The 18,602-nt window shown below is 43.1% G+C and overlaps 1 protein-coding gene across 2 annotated transcripts; it reads left to right on the top strand.

The window, feature by feature from the left end:
• Positions 1-209: 209 nt before the first annotated feature.
• LOC310671588 (transmembrane protease serine 12-like) lies at positions 210-17,931 on the top strand. Of its 2 annotated transcripts, XM_083427893.1 has the most exons (6): positions 210-609; positions 2,689-2,893; positions 4,247-4,512; positions 6,184-6,329; positions 7,411-7,653; positions 11,059-11,184. In XM_083427893.1, exons 1-5 carry the CDS (start codon positions 513-515, stop codon positions 7,648-7,650), a joined length of 954 nt encoding a protein of 317 aa, XP_083284019.1. In that variant the 5' UTR covers positions 210-512; the 3' UTR covers positions 7,651-7,653; positions 11,059-11,184. The 2 variants fall into 2 exon arrangements, with proteins under 2 accessions (XP_083284019.1, XP_083284018.1); XM_083427892.1 differs by lacking the exons at positions 210-609; positions 2,689-2,893; positions 4,247-4,512; positions 6,184-6,329; positions 7,411-7,653 and adding exons at positions 8,599-8,777; positions 13,389-13,654; positions 16,285-16,430; positions 17,659-17,931 and having other exon boundaries at positions 11,059-11,260.
• The last annotated feature ends 671 nt before the right edge of the window (positions 17,932-18,602 follow it).

Genomic DNA, 18,602 nt, shown 5'->3' on the forward strand with positions numbered 1-18,602 from the left:
CCTAAAGGTGTATAATGTAAGTGCCAGGTGAACTTCCTTGCATTTCAGACTTTATAATAAATTAGCAGAAGCAACAGCAAAACCACACCCATCAAGAAATTGCATAAGGGCCATCAGCCTGACATGATGATGACGGTTTTATTTATTTATCTATTTATTATATATATTTTTACAAAGTATACCACCTTTCCTCCTGGTAGCTACTCTGAACGTTGCAAAAGCCAGCTTTCCCCAACTCGTTGTTAATACGCAAGTCCTGCACCTGAACCCTGTCAGCTAGTTATTATAAGAACTGCTGAAGGATTGGGATCGGTATTGAAAATATTTTGTTCTTCCCTTGGTGCCCCCTTTTCCCTGCGCAGGCTTCCCTCTGTCCCACAAAGACAAACTGCCGAAAACGCTTGAGCGTGAGGCCTCCGCGCGCCCCGTCACGTGACGCGCCCAGCGTCGCTCCGGCCGAGGAGCGGGAAAGGCGGCGGGTTGGCCGCCATTTTTTTCTCCCTCGACGGACGATGCGGCGTAGGCTTCGCCCCGCTCTCTCACTGGCTCTGCTCGTGCTGCTGTATGGACCACCGCACGGAGCCCGACCCTCCGGGGTCCCTACACACGGTGAGCCCCCGTTCCCGCGAATTGCGGCGCCGACTTCGAAGCCGCTTGTGGGCCGGGCGGGTTCCCTCACATTTGAAGCGCTCGGGCGCCGTCACGGCCGAAGCTAGTAACTGCGCCTGCGCATGGAGTAAGTGTCACCCTCCCTGAACTACGACTCCCGGCAGCCTCCAGTACAAAGCAGGTGGCGCGATTCTTCACGTGAGAGTCACGTGTGCGATATTCGGCGGGTAACGGATTTGCACGCGGTGTTTTGCGTATAATTTTAGGCATATGGAGCTGCTTGTGAGAGTCCATTTCTAGGCAGAGGGACGGGGAATTGCCGTACTTAAGGTTTAAGTCGCAGCGGGAAGATGTTTTCGAAGTGCGTCTCTGCACGGACACGCTTTTTGCAAAGGATGCCATTAAGCTGTGTTACGTCCAACGTTGCCCTGTGTCGGCATTTGTCCTAATTTGCCCAAGTTCGGAAAGAAGCGCACGTCAGCGGCAGCACCCACTTTGAGGTGCTGTTTCAAGGGCGCTGCTTCCACAGCCTCTGGGCTTTTGTGCAAGGACAGTGTGATGATCTTAAGGCTGTGATCATAACCCGGTTTATCTTGACGTTACATTGATAGCAGGCATTTTTTGTGAGGGGGGGGGGGTGAAGTGTATGCCAATCAGTATGATGTAGTCTGTTAGCATTGAACTATGGCTGGGGAGGGGATGCGGGTGGCACTGTGGGTTAAACCACAGAGCCTAGGACTTGCCAATCAGAAGGTCTGCGGTTCGAATCCCTGCAACGGTGTGAGCTCTTGTTGCTCAGTCCCTGCTCCTGCCAACCTAGCAGTTCAAAAGCACATCAAAGTGCAAGTAGATAAATAGGTACTACTCCGGCGGGAAGGTAAACGGTGTTTCCGTGTGCTGCTCTGGTTTGCCGGAAGCGGCTTAGTCATGCTGGCCACATGACCCGGAAGCTGTACGCCGGCTCCCTCAGCCAATAAAGCAAGATGAGTTGAGTGCCACAACCCCAGAGTTGGTCACAACTGGACCTAATGGTCAGGGGTCCCTTTACCTTTATGGCTGGGGAGACCTGAGTTCAAATAGACACCAAGAGAGCAATCTTAAGGAGTTAATGGAACTGGACTGACCAAGCTGAGTGAAGCTCCAAGTTCAGCATAGGCTGTCCAGCCCTAAAAATGGACAGCCTATGTTGAACTTGGATTTTCACTCAACTTGGTCAGGCAAGTACCATTAACTCCTTATACTTAAGATATATAGCCCAACTCTTCCATGAATTGACCAGCTGACCTGGAGATCCACTGGATTTTAATTTGCACATTCTGTGGATCTTGGGTTTGAATTGTCCCCTAAGCCACCAAGCTCCCTGAGCATGACAATGCTGCTGTGTGGATAACATGAGGAGGGAAGACTATGAATACTGCCCTGATACTGAATAAATTGCAGTACAGTGGTGCCCTGCAAGACGAATGCCTCACAAGACGGAAAACCCGCTAGACGAAAGGGTTTTCCGTTTTGGAGGTGCTTCGCAGGACGAATTTCCCTATGGGCTTGCTTCGCAAGATGAAAATGTCTTGCGATTCCTGGGGTTTTTTTTTCGTTCCCCACCCCCTTTTTCTAAGGCACTAAGCTGCTAATAGCCTTTTAACAGCTAATCCGCTAATCCCTTAAGCCTTTAATAGCCGCTAATAGCGCTAATCCGCTAATGGGCTTGCTTCGCAAGACGAAAAAACCGCTAGACGAAGAGAATCACGGAACGGATTCTTTTCGTTTTGCGAGGCACCACTGTATATAAACAAAGCACATGGATTACGCTGTCTTTTGAACATTGGGATATCATCCTGCAAGTATGTGTCCTTTTATTCTGAGAAACAAAGAAGCTGTGAAATTATTTTGGATTCACTTCTGATAACAAGGGATGGTGAGTCAAAATGGGTTTGCTTCAGCTCTCCAACAAGTGGCCTGTTTAGGGAATTGCTGTACTGAATTGCAGTGGCTCTAAGCATTTTGCTGGATGCAGATTGTATTTTATGGAACACTTAAATACATTGCATCTCACCAATATAACTGTGTTTTGTTTTTTAGGTTGTGGAACAAGGCCTCTCATAGATGAGAAAAAAACTGGGACTCAGATAGTAGGTGATAATGAGGCTCAGCTCGGGTCATGGCCATGGCTTGTTAGTCTTCAAATTTATCGTGTTTTTCAAGGCGGGTATCGTCATAGATGTTGTGGATCTTTAATTAGTAACGACTTAGTATTGACAGCAGCGCACTGCATTAAAGAATGGGTGTATGTATCTTTATATTTTATCTTGTCCATTTTAGGTATAATGGGGAAAATGTGTGGGTTCTTTTTTTTCTCTTTTTTCTTGGTTGCTTGGCTATAGCCTGTCTTGATGTCAGTATTCTGTGCACATCATTTTGGTAGGCTTCTCACAAATCTTAAATAATATCATTTTATGAATACAGTTTCCGAAAACATACTCAGAGTAAGCTATGTTTAAATCATGGGTCCAGTGCTTTAGAATTACTGCATACTGTATAAGAATGTATTTTACGCTATTTGAGATTTTTGTGTACTTTACAAGTCACTTACGCTGCTGCCAGGGGTGTTGAGTGGCACCTTCAATTGTCCATGTTATCCAAGTGATGTGTCATCTCATGAAGACCTGTGTAATTGATCCAGTGCCATCAGTTCAACACTATCTAAAATAATACTCAATCTTTCTTACATTTTCCGAAAGGAATAAGGATGGCAGGTTACACTGGATCTGAAGCATGTGATTTAGAACTTAAAGATGCACAAGTTCTGAATGGTGATTCATACAACCATCTTGAAGAACTTCCATTGGGGGGGGGGCGTTTATTGATTTCACTGGACCTTATGAAGGTGTAGCTACACATGGTGATTCAACAACTTCATCACCAGTATGTGAGGTTACTAGGCAGCTTAGCTTATACATGGCGCTCTCAGCACTTACCCCATCCTGCCAGGTTCTTATACTGTGTTTCAAGGGTGATTCTGGACTTTGAGCAGCAGTTTCCCATACCAAATAACTGTTTATGAAGCTTCACTCACTCAATTTCAAAAAACTTACCATGCAGCACGAGACAACTGCTGCTCAATAAACACAAGGTTAAATTACCTGTTGAGCACATAGAACTTGCTCTGATTCTGATTATAGTTTCCATGAGGAATTACAATGGCACCTCGGTTCGCAAACGTAATCCGTTCTATAAGACCATTTGACTTCTGAAACATTTGATAACTGAGGTGCAAAGGGCTGTCTGCAAGTTCAAAGAAGAAAATTGAATTGAAAAACATGCAGCAGAAGCTGTTTGACTTCCAAGACGCGTTTGAAAATGGAAGCATTTACTTCTGGGTTTTCGGTGTTTGGGTTCTGAAAGGTTTGTCAATGGAGATGTTTGAGAACCGAGGTACCACTTTATTGCAGTCATAAAATCAATCCCCTGCTGAATGAAAAGCCAGTTATTTGTATGGAATAGTTTGCCAAAATAATTTCAATATTTTCAAGTGGAATTATTACTTCATGTTTTGAGCTTTCTTATGGTGTTGCTCAAAGTTAAAATTCTCTTAAGCAGCAATTTTGTATTAACCATACAAGGGGTTTTTTTGTCCTAGGAACCCAGAGTACTGGAGAGTTGTGATTGGCTTGCATCAGCTTTATAAACGTCATTCTCATACTATAAATCGCCGGGTGAGAGACATTGTGGTCCATTCTCATTTCAAAGTGAACAGCTATGACAATGACATTGCCTTATTTGAATTAATAAAGTTTGTCGAATACGATGACTATATTCAGCCCATCTGCTTACCTGACATTCCTCTTCTAGTGACAGACAAGAACCCATGTTATATAAGTGGATGGGGGGAAAAAGAGGAGAAAGGTAAATCTTTTGTTTCTGTCCCTTCTGAATAATCTAATATTATTCAGCTGTTTTCGGACTTTAATTCCCATCATCCCTGACCACTGGTCTTGCTACCTAGGGATGATAGGAGTTGTAGTCCAAAAACAGCCGGAGATCCAAGTTTGGGAAACACTGTTTTAGTGAACACAGAAAGCTTTGTTGATATCAATACATTGAGATTTATATCACCTGAGGAAAACCTGGGTTTCGCTTGCTGCTGGCTGTCAGGATGATACATAAATTTATTGAAGTTCAGTTTTGTTCCTAGTCTCATTATTGACTGGACAATGGTTTTTTGGGGAGGGGGACCCCAAACCCTTGAAAAAGCCAAACAATTAAAAACCGGGGGCAGGGATTGAACATGTGGGCTCTGTGGCCCTACCTAAACTCAACCACCATCAGTCTCTGCAGTGTTGTCACTTTTTACATCCTGTACTCTTTCTGCCCCGAAATGAATAGAGGGGGGCTTGCATCCTTTTGGAACTGAGTTTTGAAAGGAGGAATGCTCAGCATACGTGCAGCCCAGCAGAGAACTTTGAAGTCTGGTTTCTATCTGGATTTTCACTATGTCCATTTGTTAGTAGGTATCTTTTGCAGGTGCCGGAGGGTGCTTGCAGGTGCAATGGTGTCCCCCACGGCCAGCAATTATACCACAAATTGTACTTGCTTACAACTTAACCTCCTCACACACACACTTTTACATGATCTTTCATCCCAAATCCAGGTGGGGTGGGTGGAGTGCCTCAGAAGAGATGCCCAAAATTGTCCTGGTCCTGTATTGCCTTATGAAACATCTCAGCCTTATTATACTGCTAGAAGTCTCCTCCTGTGGTTGACCCTTGTCTGTTTGTTGCTTATATCAGTAGCTGGCAGGATGTGTTAAAGTGGGAAATTGTGGGCTCCTGATTCAGTAGGGGCAAGAATGATTCCGTTGCTAATGACTTTGGAGGTGTAGCCCTGTTTCCTAGCACCATTTGTTGTTGTTTAGTCGTTTAGTCGTGTCCGACTCTTCGTGACCCCATGGACCAGAGCATGCCAGGCACTCCTGTCTTCCACTGCCTCCCGCAGTTTGGTCAGACTTATGTTTGTAGCTTCGAGAACAAACATGCACCTTTACAAATGATTATTTTCTCTGATGTCTGAGAAGTATATCCAACCTTTCCTACGGCCTCTAGAATATCCTCAAAGGTACCATAGAATTGCACTGTATTAATGTATGAATTGTTATCCATATGATGTGGTCTCAACTTATTGCACCATCTTTACCCCCAGGCACACAGGCTGCTCACTTAAAGATTGCATCATTGGAAAGATATAAAAGGAAAGTACCACAGTAAAGAAAAATAAAAATACAGCAGCCTGCCAATCTCATGTACTGTTAACAAAATAATAAATAATAACCCCCACAGGTCACACAGTATGACAGTCACACGAGGATAAATGAGCTCACATCTACAGTTTCATGTTTTAGCTGACAAAATTTTCTGTTTCTCCAAAATGTTAGAAGGAATTCTAAGCCTTGTTTGATAACACGTGTAGATTCTGCACAAGGGGATGAAGGTCTGCTGCATCAGGCTTATAACATTTGTACTAGACCCAGAAGGTTGAACACAAACATACTTCCAGTAATACTTTGTGTTTTCTTTACAGGTGATTTGAAATATATATTACAAGAATCTCAGGTAGACATTATACCACTGTACATCTGTGCCAGACATCCCTGGTATTCAGGGCATGGAATATCAAGGGATGTAATTTGTGCTGACTCTGCAAGCGGACACGAAAACACCTGTCAGGTAAAACAGAGATATTTCCACTGTAAACCACGTTGCCAACAGATGCTGTCATGTGGCTTGCTTAGACAAATTATATTGCCCAGTAGGATGTCAAAGTAGCACTAAGTAAATTTACAAAATAAAAATTAAGATTACATTGTGTGATAAAATAGACAATAGAGACATCCATGTAAAATTCAAGTGAGATCATATTGTTTGTGAACGTGCTCTCAGCACTGTAAAAATCTAGAACACACACAAGTTCTTGTCTGCAGATTCATAGACTTAAAAAGGGTGGGGAGGAGAGGGGACGTGAAGGGGGAAAGGGAAACTACTTTTTTGTACTATAGATATGGAAAGAAACTGATTCCAGTTGTGGTTGAAAACGTGTTACCATTAATACCAATTTTTCATCAAATATAACTATAGTAAGCTCACAACTTGTTCACATTCAGTTTTCTGTATGTGGCAAAAAATAAAAAGGGGATGGGGTTCCAGGGAAAATGATTTTGGCCGCCCAACCTGCCAATGAACCCAGTAGGTTTTGACTGTACGCAATTTTGGCTTTAAGCGTGATCCCTGGAATGTAACCCCCACATAAGTTGCAGACCTTCTTTAGCTGAGTGGTGAAAGGGTAAGATTAGAGGAGCCATATTTTTTTCCTAATTTGAACACTTGTACCACTTTGCTTCCAAACAAAAAAGCAACGTGAAAGCAAAAAGGGGTGTGTTTGTCTTCACATAATCTGTGCATCACCATCACCACCACCATGTTATGAGAGCTAAGAATATGTTAGAACATATTGTATTCTTAGGATTTTCGCTTGATTTTAAGTCTTAAGTTTATTGACCATGTAGCTGGACTTTTCAGAACACATGATAAGGTTTTGTAAGCAGCTTACCTGCAGGTACTATAACCCAGCCAAAGTGAGATTACCCAATCAAAGATTTCAAGATTTATCTGTGTTTCCTAGAAAAGCATTGTTTTCTTTTGACATGAAATGCACTGTTCAGACTGATTAGTTTACAGTCCCTCTGCATACTAAAACTTTAAAATACATAAGCAACACTAAAATTTTCATTTTATATTTTTCATGTTCCAGGGGGACAGTGGTGGACCTTTGATGTGCTATTTCCCAAATGTTTCCAAATATTATTTGATAGGAATCACCATCTCAAGCGTTAGCTGTGGCCAGCAAAAGTATCCAGGAATCTATCTTGGTACAAGTCATTTTTCAGACTGGATAGTTTCACATCTACGTGGTAAAACCAGCACTGTGAACATTAAGTGTGTCCTGATCTTTTTGACTGTGAAGTGGGTAATCTTTCACCTTGTTCTATAAAAGGTAAAGTTCCTCAAAAACCCCACAACTGATTTTAATATATTTAACAATACCAACCCATTAGCCAGCTGTTGGTTTGTTATTTAAATTCAATCAACCCTAACTGAAAATATTTGTTCTTAATCTGAAAAGAAATAGTCATAAGGCAATTTTGTACCTATTTAGTTGACAGTAAGCTTTACTGAATTCAGTGGGAATCAGTTCTGACTAGATGTAGGATTGCACTGTTATTAGTGCATTTAAAAATATATAATTTGTATAAGGATTATTATTATTTTGATAAAGCAAACAAGTTGATGTTTACCATTAGTACAATTAGTGATCTGTGAAATCTTACGTGACAATTTTATTTGCAAATGGCATGGTGGGGACCATTTTTCAGCAGGAGGTGGGGCTTCATTTTTAGAGGTAACCTTTGGGGAACTGCAGACCGGATGGGGCCAAAGCCAAATACACACACTGAGTGGCTGAGCTGGGGTTTCTTCATTTTCTTTCCCTCCACCTCCTCCCAGTGGCTAGAGTCCTCACCATTTCATTTCACTTTGTAGCGAGCCATGGAAAAAGAGGAGGGATGAGGTGAAGGAGGTTGGAGGAGCGAAGTGAACACATATGAATTATGGGATGGAACATTGCGATTGGGCAGACAGATCTGACTCTTGAGTAGAGGTTCCCTATCTTTGGCACGTAGGGCTCCGTAAATTAGAATCTGAGTAGAGGTTCCCCATCTCTAGCCCCCTTCCTTGCAAGTGCTTCCCATTACACACCTCTCCCTATTTTCCAAGCGTCTTCCTACACTTACTGGGGAGAAATTCGCATACACCCAAGAGAAAATGCGCAGGGAAGCACAATTTCATAAAACGATAAAGGGAAAACGATGGCAAAGGGAAGTGGGGGATGAAAACGCGGTGAAATGTAATTTAAAAGCCTCGCGCGCGGCCGCTTCCTGCCAATCATGTGCCGTTTATGTGACGTCAGGGGGCGGGGAAAGAGCCGCCCGCCGTTTTTCTTGACGATGCCGCGGCGGTGGCGGCTCTTCTCTCGCCCCTCAGCCGCTTCCTTGGTGGCGGCGCTAGTGCTGCTGTGCGAGGCTCCGCCGGGGGTCCAGCCCTCTGTCATCCCTACGAAAGGTGGGCCCGGCTGCCCGGCTTTGGCGTCGAGGAAGCCGGCCCCGGGCAAGGTTCCCCTCTCACCAGGGCGTCCCGAAGGCCGGCAGAGGCTGCGCTTGCGCGCGACGTCCTCGTCCGGGTGGGAGGTGGGAGGGCAAGGAGAAAGCTCTCCGAACTACGAGTCCCGGCAGCCACCGGGTCACGTCCGCAGAAGGCGACTTCCACGCTATATTTGAAAGCGGCGCGCGCGCCCTAGCGGGGACGCTGCTCACATTGCTGGGCCACGTGCATCTGCCGTGAGGGTTCGCTCGGGCGGAGGGCAGAGCAGCGAAGCCCCTGGCTCTCCGCTGGCAAACGGCGCTGGCAGCAGTTGGCGGAGTCGGAAAGCCCCTGGGCTCACGGCTGGTATCTGCGAACGAGATTGCCTGGGTGTTGTTTTGGGGGGGTTAAATCTAGCGGGGAGGGTTCCGTTGTTGAAGTAGCCAGGCCAGCGGGTGGGTCAGGCCAGTGGCCTGGAGTGAGGAGGACAATGGGAGAGAGTATATTGTGAGCTGGGCTAGAAGCAGGCAGAAGAGGGAGAGCCCCGCCTGGTTCCAGCTTGAATCCAAGGCTGGGGCTATGGGAGAAGAAAACCCTTCTGGGGTGTTAATGCTTGGGAGCCCCTCCATCTTGGGCCCCGGTTAAATACAGTGGTACCTCGGGTTACGTACGCTTCAAGTTACATACGCTTCAGGTTACAGACTCTGCTAACCCAGAAATAGTGCTTCAGGTTAAGAACTTTGCTTCAGGATGAGAACAAAAATCGTGCTACGGCAGCAGCAGGAGGCCCCATTAGCTAAAGTGGTGCTTCAGGTTAAGAACAGTTTCAGGTTAAGAACGGACCTCCGGAACGAATTAAGTACTTAAGTTCTGTTAAGCTCCGTTCCGGAGCCCTGTTCGCATCCAGGAGCAAACGGTAACTAGTGACGGCACATCTGCATGCGCGCACGTCACTTTCCGCCATTTATGCGCATGCGCGTGATGGTATTTTGAGCGTATGTGCGAGCGGCGAAACCAGGAAGTAAGACGCTCCGTTACTTCCGGGTTGCCGCGGAGCACAACTCGAATGCGTTCAACATGAAGCATATTCAACCCAAGGTACGACTATATGTATATTATACCCTCAAACAGTGCTATTTTTCTAGGAAAGGGGGTGCTGGAACTCACCCTTGTTCTCTTAATAATGGCAATGGCACCCACCTGAGAGGTGCCTGAATTGAGTTCCAGGGAGTTCCAGCTGAGAAAAAAAGCCCCACCCTCAAGACACCACACAGGCTCCTGTATCCCTCATTCCAAGGAAACCGAACCCTAGGTAAAGAGAGGGAATCCTGCACAGCTTGAAAGTTGGGGTGGCAATTAATGCCCATTTTTCTCTGAGTCTCATTCCTTTTAGCATTACAGTTCAGTTCTACCTTCCTAATCTCTTTAACACTGGCATATTGCCAGTGCTAACAAATGGCATATTGTTAGCAATGAAAATAACATCCTTTTACTTTAATATCAAATAATGAAAACAAAACATGATCTACTTGCTTATTCATGTATTTCTGATGCTTGTTTACCAAATGTGTCTCATGCAGTAAACATACACAAACCATTTCTCTTTTAAAGACCTTATTGCTCTTTTTCTCTTAATGTTAGAAATTACCGTATTTTTCGCTCTATAAGACGCACCAGACCACAAGACACACCTAGTTTTTGGAGGAGGAAAACAAGGAAAAAAATATTCTGAATCTCAGAAGCCAGAACAGCAAGAGGGATTGCTGTGCAGTGAAAGCAGCAATCCCTCTTGCTGTTCTGGCTTCTGTGATAGCTGCGCAGCCTGCATTCGCTCCATAAGACGCACACACATTTCCCCTTTTTAGGAGGGAAAAAGTGAGTCTTATAGAGCAAAAAATACGGTAAGTCCTCTAACACTGCAGGATAATGCACTTCATATCCTTTCTCGATTCCTTTAATTAAAAAAAATTAAAAAAAAATTACGTTTCAGGGGGGGACATGGAAAAGTGCAACACAGTCTTCATTAAGTTATGCTATCTGTTTAATCTTACTTTGAATTTCACTCTTTATCTCCTAAAAATATCGTTTGACTTCTTTTTTCTGAATAAAATTAAGTAAAGTTTAGAACAGTCTTTGCATGCTTATCTGAGTTCTTCACCAGCAGGAATATCGCTCCTTTGCCACTTTTTTATCTGAATGCCTCATTTTATGAGGCACTTAACAAGCATGACTTTTCACCAGTTTAACTGTGTTTTGTTTCTAGCTTGTGGAACAAGGCCTATTGTGGATGAGATACCAGCAGGGCCTCGGATTATAGGTGGACATGATGCTCAACTTGGAGCATGGCCTTGGCAAGTCAGTCTTCAAGTTTTCCACTTTGGCATAGGATATCAGCATATGTGTGGTGGATCTTTAATTAACCACAACTCAGTGCTGACAGCAGCACACTGCATTAAAGAGTGGACGTATGTATCCTTTGATTCTGAAAGTTTTCCTATCAATTTTAGGTGAAAGAAAAATATGCAAATACATTGGCTGAACTTGAAAAAATCTGTAAGACAATTAAATATTTGTACATTATTTGTGAATCCATCTTGTCTCCCTGAACTGGTTTGTCAGACTAGACTGCAAAGGTACTGCTTAGAAAGTTATGGCGTGCGTTTGTTGCATCTGCAGCCTGGGAAAAAATGCTAACCTGTTCATGATGATAAGATGCTTTCTTGTTTGTCCTTTTAAATTCTGCTTTGCAATATTGATCACGCTCACCCTTATAAAAATTCTGAATAGTCAGCTTAGTCTAAAACAAAATAATTTACCCGGGCTGTATAAAGAGTATATAGCAGAAAGGAGGATGATTCCACATTTTCCTGATAATCCTTTTTATTCAGTGAACTACACTGGTTCTCAGTGCTCTTAACATTGCACTCCCCTTTTTTATTTTGCTCACATTGTTTTGTAGCAAGGGTCGCAAAACTTTCACATAGATCCTCTTCAAGCATTCATAATTTGACTGAAGCTTGGGAAGGGGAAGAGTGTGCATTAGCATTTTTCACACAAGTATAAGACCCTTCCTCAGACAGTTCCCCTGGAATGCATAGAGGGAGGTAGAAGGTTTATTTTGGGGCTGGGGACAGACAGCTAGCTGGCTGTCCCCTTCTCCTATGCTTACTTTAGCCACTTTTGGAATACCTGAAGAGGGCTATAGTAAAGTAAAGGTAAAGGGACCCCTGACCATTAGGTCCAGTCGTGACTGACCCTGGGGTTGCGGCACTCGGCTTTATTGGCCGAGGGAGCTGGCGTACAGCTTCCAGGTCATGTGGCCAGCATGACTAAGCCGCTTCTGGTGAACCAGAGCAGCGCATGGAAATGTTATTTACCTTCCCGCAGGAGTGGTACCTATTTATCTACTTGCACTTTGACGTGCTTTCGAACTGCTGGATTGGCAGGAGCTGGGACCGAGCAACGGGAGCTCACCCTGTCACGGGGATTCGAACTGCCGACCTTCTGATCGGCAAGTCCTAGGCTCTGTGGTTTAACCCACAGTGCCACCCACGTCCTTTAGAAGGGGGCTACAGTACTACAGCACAAAATACACAGAATTGACTTGTTACCATCTTGCATTCAAGTACATTAATAATGATTTAAAAGTAAAAAATAGGTGTAGTGATGGTAAAGTTGGCACTCTAACCCACTGCCCCTGCTGCAGTCGAAATCTGGATTGAGTGCGACCATGCCTGCTATTTACATGGATTTAAAAAACCTTCCATTCATGCCAATGGAAGCTATTCTAATAATATTGGCCATGGTTTCTAGTAAGCAGCTTGGAATAGCTATACCCATATGGATTCACAAGCCACTTGCATAGCTTCTCTCACTTTCAAGAGGTCAGCAGTTTAGGCTTGGACAGCTGCTGTTCAAGAAACTGCTGTGGGAACACACACTTATTCATGGCATTCTTTGGCTATGAACCTTATCTTCCGAGTTGCTGTGATTATTTTAGTTTTCAAAAAGAACAGCTTTCGATGATTCTGAGTAGAATTTGCATAGGCAGTAATTGGCATGAGAAAACCAGCCTTCTGCTGAATGGCTCAGATAGGAAAAGTATTTGCACTCATTATTAAGCACAGTAATTTTGTCAGCCGGACATTTCAGTTGGTTAGAACATGGTGCTGATAACACAAAGGTTGCGGGTTTGATCCCCGTAAGGGACGGCTGCATATTCCTGCATTGCAGAGGTTTGGACTAGATCTTCAGGGTCCCTTCCAACTCCATGATTCTATTGTACTGTATCATTGTAAGATTCCAAGTTTGCTTGAGGACAATTCTTGAATTTAATTGAATTATTGCTGTTGCACATGTTACAAATTTGTTTTAAGAAGTATTACTCTTATCTGGACATAATATATGTGTTACTTGTTATATTTATGTTATCATTTGGAGCAAACTCAGCCATTCTCTCATCGTCTGATCAGAGTCTGGTTGCATGCTTAATGGTTTTGCAGGGGATGTGAAGGAAGAGACAACTCTCAAGTCTCAGTCTGTAAAGTTGCAATTTTATAGTGATCATTGACTTCACAAAGGATTTTATTCTAGGTTCCCCGAGTTTTGGAAGGCTGTGTTGGGACTGCATCATCTTTATAGGTACCAGCCTTATACTGTGAAGAGCCGGATCAGGGCTATCATTATGCACTCCGATTTCCAGGAGAAAACCTTTGAAAATGATCTTGCCTTGTTTAAATTAATGGACTCTATCAGATTCAATGATTATATTCAGCCCATCTGCTTACCTGAGGCTCCGCTTCTTATGACCAATGAGACTTCATGTTATATAAGTGGTTGGGGGAAAACGCTGGACAGAGGTAAATCTATACTTTTCTTTTGTTGTTGTTGCCAGCAGTGAGAAAATAAACTTGGATTTAGCCTGCATGTTCTTTATTTGCAGTGGATGGAAGTGATCTAGGAAAGAGTTGCTTTGAAGGTAGAGCTATGCAAATTCTTGGCCCCTTCAGTGAGAGGTCCTTACATAGCTTTAGGAGGTAATTTTGGATTTACAATCCAAAAACCCATTGAAGTGGGAATATTGCCCTCCTCTGCCGAAAACATACGCAGAAGATTGAATTGCTACTTGAATTGCTACTTCTGGGAGTCAGAGATACTGCTGCCACTTCACTACAACAGCAAGACAACTTTTGGGTGTACAGTATATGTATCTCCATCCAGTGAAGAGAATAAACATTCACAGCAAGTCCAGTGTTCCTACCTTCTTTAGTAAGAATTTTGGGTGGATGCTATCCAGCCATGAGACTGAAAACAACGTCACCCCTAGTGAGGTACTTTTCTGTGAACAATTGTACAGAGCACTGCTTGTTAGATCCCCCACGTACTGAACTGATATTTTCAGTTTAAAGCACTGAACAACAGAAGAGATGTCCCAAATGGAGAGATATATTAGCAAAGTTGTGCTTCATGCACTAGGCAGATAATATGCCTTTACGAACCTTGGCAAAATGTCCTTGAAACTTTTTCTGGTAGTGGAACAAAACAAACAACCCCACTTGCTCAGCAAATGTGCCACAAATAGGAACATAGAAAATTGCCTTGCGCTAGGTCAAACTATTAGTTTCCCATGTCCATTATTGCCTTCTCTGACTGGCAAAAACTCTGCCGGGTGCCTGGCAAAGATCTTTCCTGAATCACCTGCCTTTGGCTAGAGGTGCCAGGAATTGAACATAGGATCTTGTGCAGGCGCTACCACTGAGCTGCAGCTCCACCTCTGCCTTATCTTTTCCTTTGTGGTGTTTTAAGTTTATAGCGAAAAGGAAGTAACACTTTCTCTTGGCTACTGTGGAATAATGTGTGGGTCTTGGAAGCAACGCACAATGGATATTCTTGCACAGATAAGCAATGTCTCCAGTTACAACCAGCTAAAATAAACCTTCAAGCCTAACACTTTCATGGGTTGGTGGTCCCAAAAGGCTTCTTGTAGGAGCTCCAAGAACCTTATGCAGATTTCATAGGTGATGATATTCTTATAGTTGGAGAAACTTCCATAAGGTACTTCAACTAAAGATAACCAGAGATTATCTACTACCTAGCACAGGATCTGGGACTCTGCATTTGAAGGTGCTTGGATAAATACTATGTTCTAGTTTTCTCTCTAATTGTTGGAGAGTTGGCCCTGGTGTCAGCCAAAATGAAATGTTTCCTGTTTGGGATTTTTTTTTGCCAGAGCCTGCCCCTGAGCCCCTTTCACCCCTTTTTGCAGCCAGCTCTGTTTCTCTGCTGTCAGCAGACATGTGATAGAAGCTTACTTTGTCAGAGACCGAGAAACTGTCAGGTGGATGAATGTTGCAGCCAGTTGTCAGTACAACAAAATCGTTCACAATGCTGTAAAAGCCTTATCACCTTGTGAACCAGGAAATTATTTGCATAGTCTTACCTTCAAAGCTGGTGGGAAGAGTAAACCTACTTCAGAATAACCACTTCTAGTTGTGGTCAAGTAAGTTTAGTGATTTCAGGTAAGTTTCTTTGCTGTAAGTGCATTTGGGGCTATTTCGAACATTGCTCAGAGGATGTGCTAGAGAATGGCAAGCTAGGAGTCACAGTTGTCTGCTTGGCATACCTGGGTGATACAGCAATTTGTCACATTCATACATTATGTTTAAACATATACTAAAACTTCATAGGTACCTTGGGTTACATACGCTTCAGGTTACATATGCTTCAGGTTACAGACTCCACTAACCCAGAAATAGTGCTTCAGGTTAAGAACTTTGCTTCAGGATAAGAACAGAAATCGTGCTCTGGCGGCGCGGCAGCAGCAGGAGGCCCCATTAGCTAAAGTGGTGCTTCAGGTTAAGAACGGACCTCCGGAACGAATTAAGTACTTAACCCGAAGTACCACTGTACAATCTTAACCACTGCAATGTGTGAAATAGCTCTTCCTTTCCCTGTGACCTGTTTGTAGCAAACAGTCCCACAAGTCCGCTTTTGTCTGTCTGCAATAACGATGTAAAGTTCAACTTTACTCATCATGTAAATAGAATGAGCAAACTGGGAGGATCCTGACTGACAACTTAATGCAGTGCTGGGATTAGTTCTGGTGATGGTAATCATCCAGTCACACTGACTACCCACTTTGAAGATTGTGCTGCTGGAAAGATGAAAGGAGAATAGGGCACACTGAAGGATTAAGGATAGTATATTCAAAGCTTCGTATGCACCCGGGGTCTGTGTTAGCTGCTGAACAGTATTCGTTACAACCTCAAGGTGTTGGAAGGGTTCTTAAGCTTCATTTTGGCAACAATTGTAGATTATCTTAGTTCTGCACAGGAGATTTAGAAAATCTAGTGCCCAGTGCACTAGATTTAGGAAAACTACTGGCCCAAGAGTTGCCAATATATAAAGCCCTTTTGTGTATTGCTGTGTATATCAGGCAATATTAAACAAAAATAAGCATACTTCCAGCTTTGTCTTGTTTTCCTTACAGGTGGAAAAAGACGTGTATTACAAGAAGCCGAAGTAGACATTATTCCAATGCAGATCTGCAATAGGAATGACTGGTATGGAGGGGCACTCAAAAAAGAAGACATGCTTTGTGCTGGCTCTGAAAGTGGAGGTGTTGACACTTGTCAGGTAAAGATGTCAGGATGTGTATATCATTTTAAGACATGACGTATCACTGTATACTGTGGGTGTTAGGTCAAGTTATTGTTTTGTCCCTTAATAAATAGCAGTAACACTAAAGCAGTTAGGAAACCCAAGACATTCCTTGAATTCTGAGTTAGAATTCTATTCCTCTGTCTGTTTCATGATTATATAAAACCTCATAAGGAATACGCAGAATACAATCAAAGCATAGAAATTGGTATATGGTACTTCATGTGATAAAATAAGACATTAAGGGTGACACTGTAAACGACCAGCAATACCTTAATTTCATACTCTTACTAGTTTTTTTATTAAAGAATTTTCATACTTAGCAAGGGTGCATACATCTGTTTTCAATTCAGAGTCCTTTCTCACTTTCGGTGTCAGAAAGAAGGGAGGTAGTGATTTTTCATTCTTTCGCTTAGTGTATGTGCAGTGTGTTTGTGCCAGTGTTGCAAGGATAGGTTTTTTGATTATGTGTTTGCTTTTGTTGACGGTGTGAGAGGTTTGAGAGCCCAGAGCATGGTTAGTTGCATTTAGTTGATTGCAGTGAATTTTGTTTGTGTGTGAGGGGTGTGTGTGTTGGTTACATATGTAATAAAGGGAGTGGGGCAAAGACATCCTCTCTTGTTTGCCCCTATTAGTTTCAGTTTGCTGCTTAGCTTTTATAGTAGGGCTGTTTTCCAATATAGTTTGGTACCAGTGGTCCATGTTTACTCCTGACAGGTCCTGCCAGTGTCTAGTTGTGACTCTCTTATCTGCTGAGAGTAAGTGGCTTCTGAGTTCTTTGTAGTGTGAGTTTGCGTTGTTGTCTTGTAAAATATTCAATAGGGCTAGTTTTGGAGTGGCTTCTAATACCTGTTTTATTAGTATGCATATTTCTTGTAGGACTGATGTCCAAAAGGGTTGGATTTGGGGACATTTTTAATCTGAAATCTTAGGCACAGTACTGCGCTTAGAGCTCAGAAACTGCTTGCACTAATGAAATTCCTTGTCGCAAAACACATTTAGAAACATGAGTTTCGAATGCTGTCTAAAATTAAGGCTCGGTGGTGGTGAAAAAGTCAGAATATTTATTTTCAGTTGGATCATTTGCACCACTTTTGACAGGTCATGAGACGTAACACCGATTGGGCCACAATTTTCTGCAGCCTAAAGCTTAACAATAACAAAAGAAACACTCATATCCTCATTTTTATTTTTCATGTTCCAGGGAGACAGTGGTGGACCACTTATGTGCTATTTCCCAGATGCCACCAAATATTACCTGATAGGAGTCACAAGCTTTGGCCTTGGCTGTGGCCGACCAACATTTCCAGGAGTCTATATACGTACAGCTCGTTTTAGGAGCTGGATACAATCGCAAGCTATTTTATTTGACAAAACCATCACTATGACCACACCATGTATTCTCATCTTTTTAACTGTGGGGTGGGTAATCACCCACAGTGTTCTATAAAGAAGCAAGTTATCTTATTGTTCAGGAGTGATGTCCGATTCCTTTTAAAATTTATTGGCTTATATTCAGTTGTGTTCCTCTACACATGGAATAATCTAGCACAGACTTCCATGAACAGAAGGGTGGAGGGAGATGATTTCCACTGACTTCCCTTTCTTTTTGTAACACCACAGGGGAGGAGGGGGAGAGCTTTGGAGGAACACAGGGAGGGTGGTGTGAGGAAGAGAATTTGCAAAAGTCACCTCTGCCCTGCCCCCCACCCCCAGTTTCTGTTCCAAATAACCTTGTGTCAGCAATGTGGGACAGAGAGAGATGGGTGACACCCTCCCTTCTTCCATGTTGTAAAAAATAATAGGGGAATTTGTTATTTTTAAACAAGCAATATGCTCCGTAAATCAGATACTTACTTCCCCCTCCCCAATAGATTCAAACACATTTAACCCTTTATTCTGCATGCTTGGCTATAGAAACTGTACACGACGGATGCTAAATGTTGCCATAGCACTTTAAAAATAAAACACAAATTGCAGTTAAGTTCACACACCTTGTTTGAAGTTTAGTTGCAACATGTCTTCAGTCCTCCTTTCCCATCTTCTTGCATATTTTACATGATTTTTGAGATACAGTATGCTTTGCTCACTAGTAGCTGTGAGCTTTGCTACAACTAGTTCCATAGTATCCAATGGCTTTCAGTATTA

Source organism: Podarcis tiliguerta (assembly GCF_965153285.1).
Source record: "Podarcis tiliguerta genome assembly, chromosome: 2".
Lineage (NCBI taxonomy): Eukaryota > Metazoa > Chordata > Lepidosauria > Squamata > Lacertidae > Podarcis > Podarcis tiliguerta.

Excerpts from the sequence above, each read along its gene's own strand:
- LOC310671588 (XM_083427892.1), top strand. The coding sequence starts at position 8,603 with ATGTGCCGTTTATGTGACGTCAGGGGGCGGGGAAAGAGCCGCCCGCCG. Across the intron at positions 8,778-11,058 it reads CTCTGTCATCCCTACGAAAG|CTTGTGGAACAAGGCCTATT; the intron begins GTGGGCCCGGCT and ends TTTTGTTTCTAG. Across the intron at positions 16,431-17,658 it reads GAGGTGTTGACACTTGTCAG|GGAGACAGTGGTGGACCACT; the intron begins GTAAAGATGTCA and ends TTCATGTTCCAG.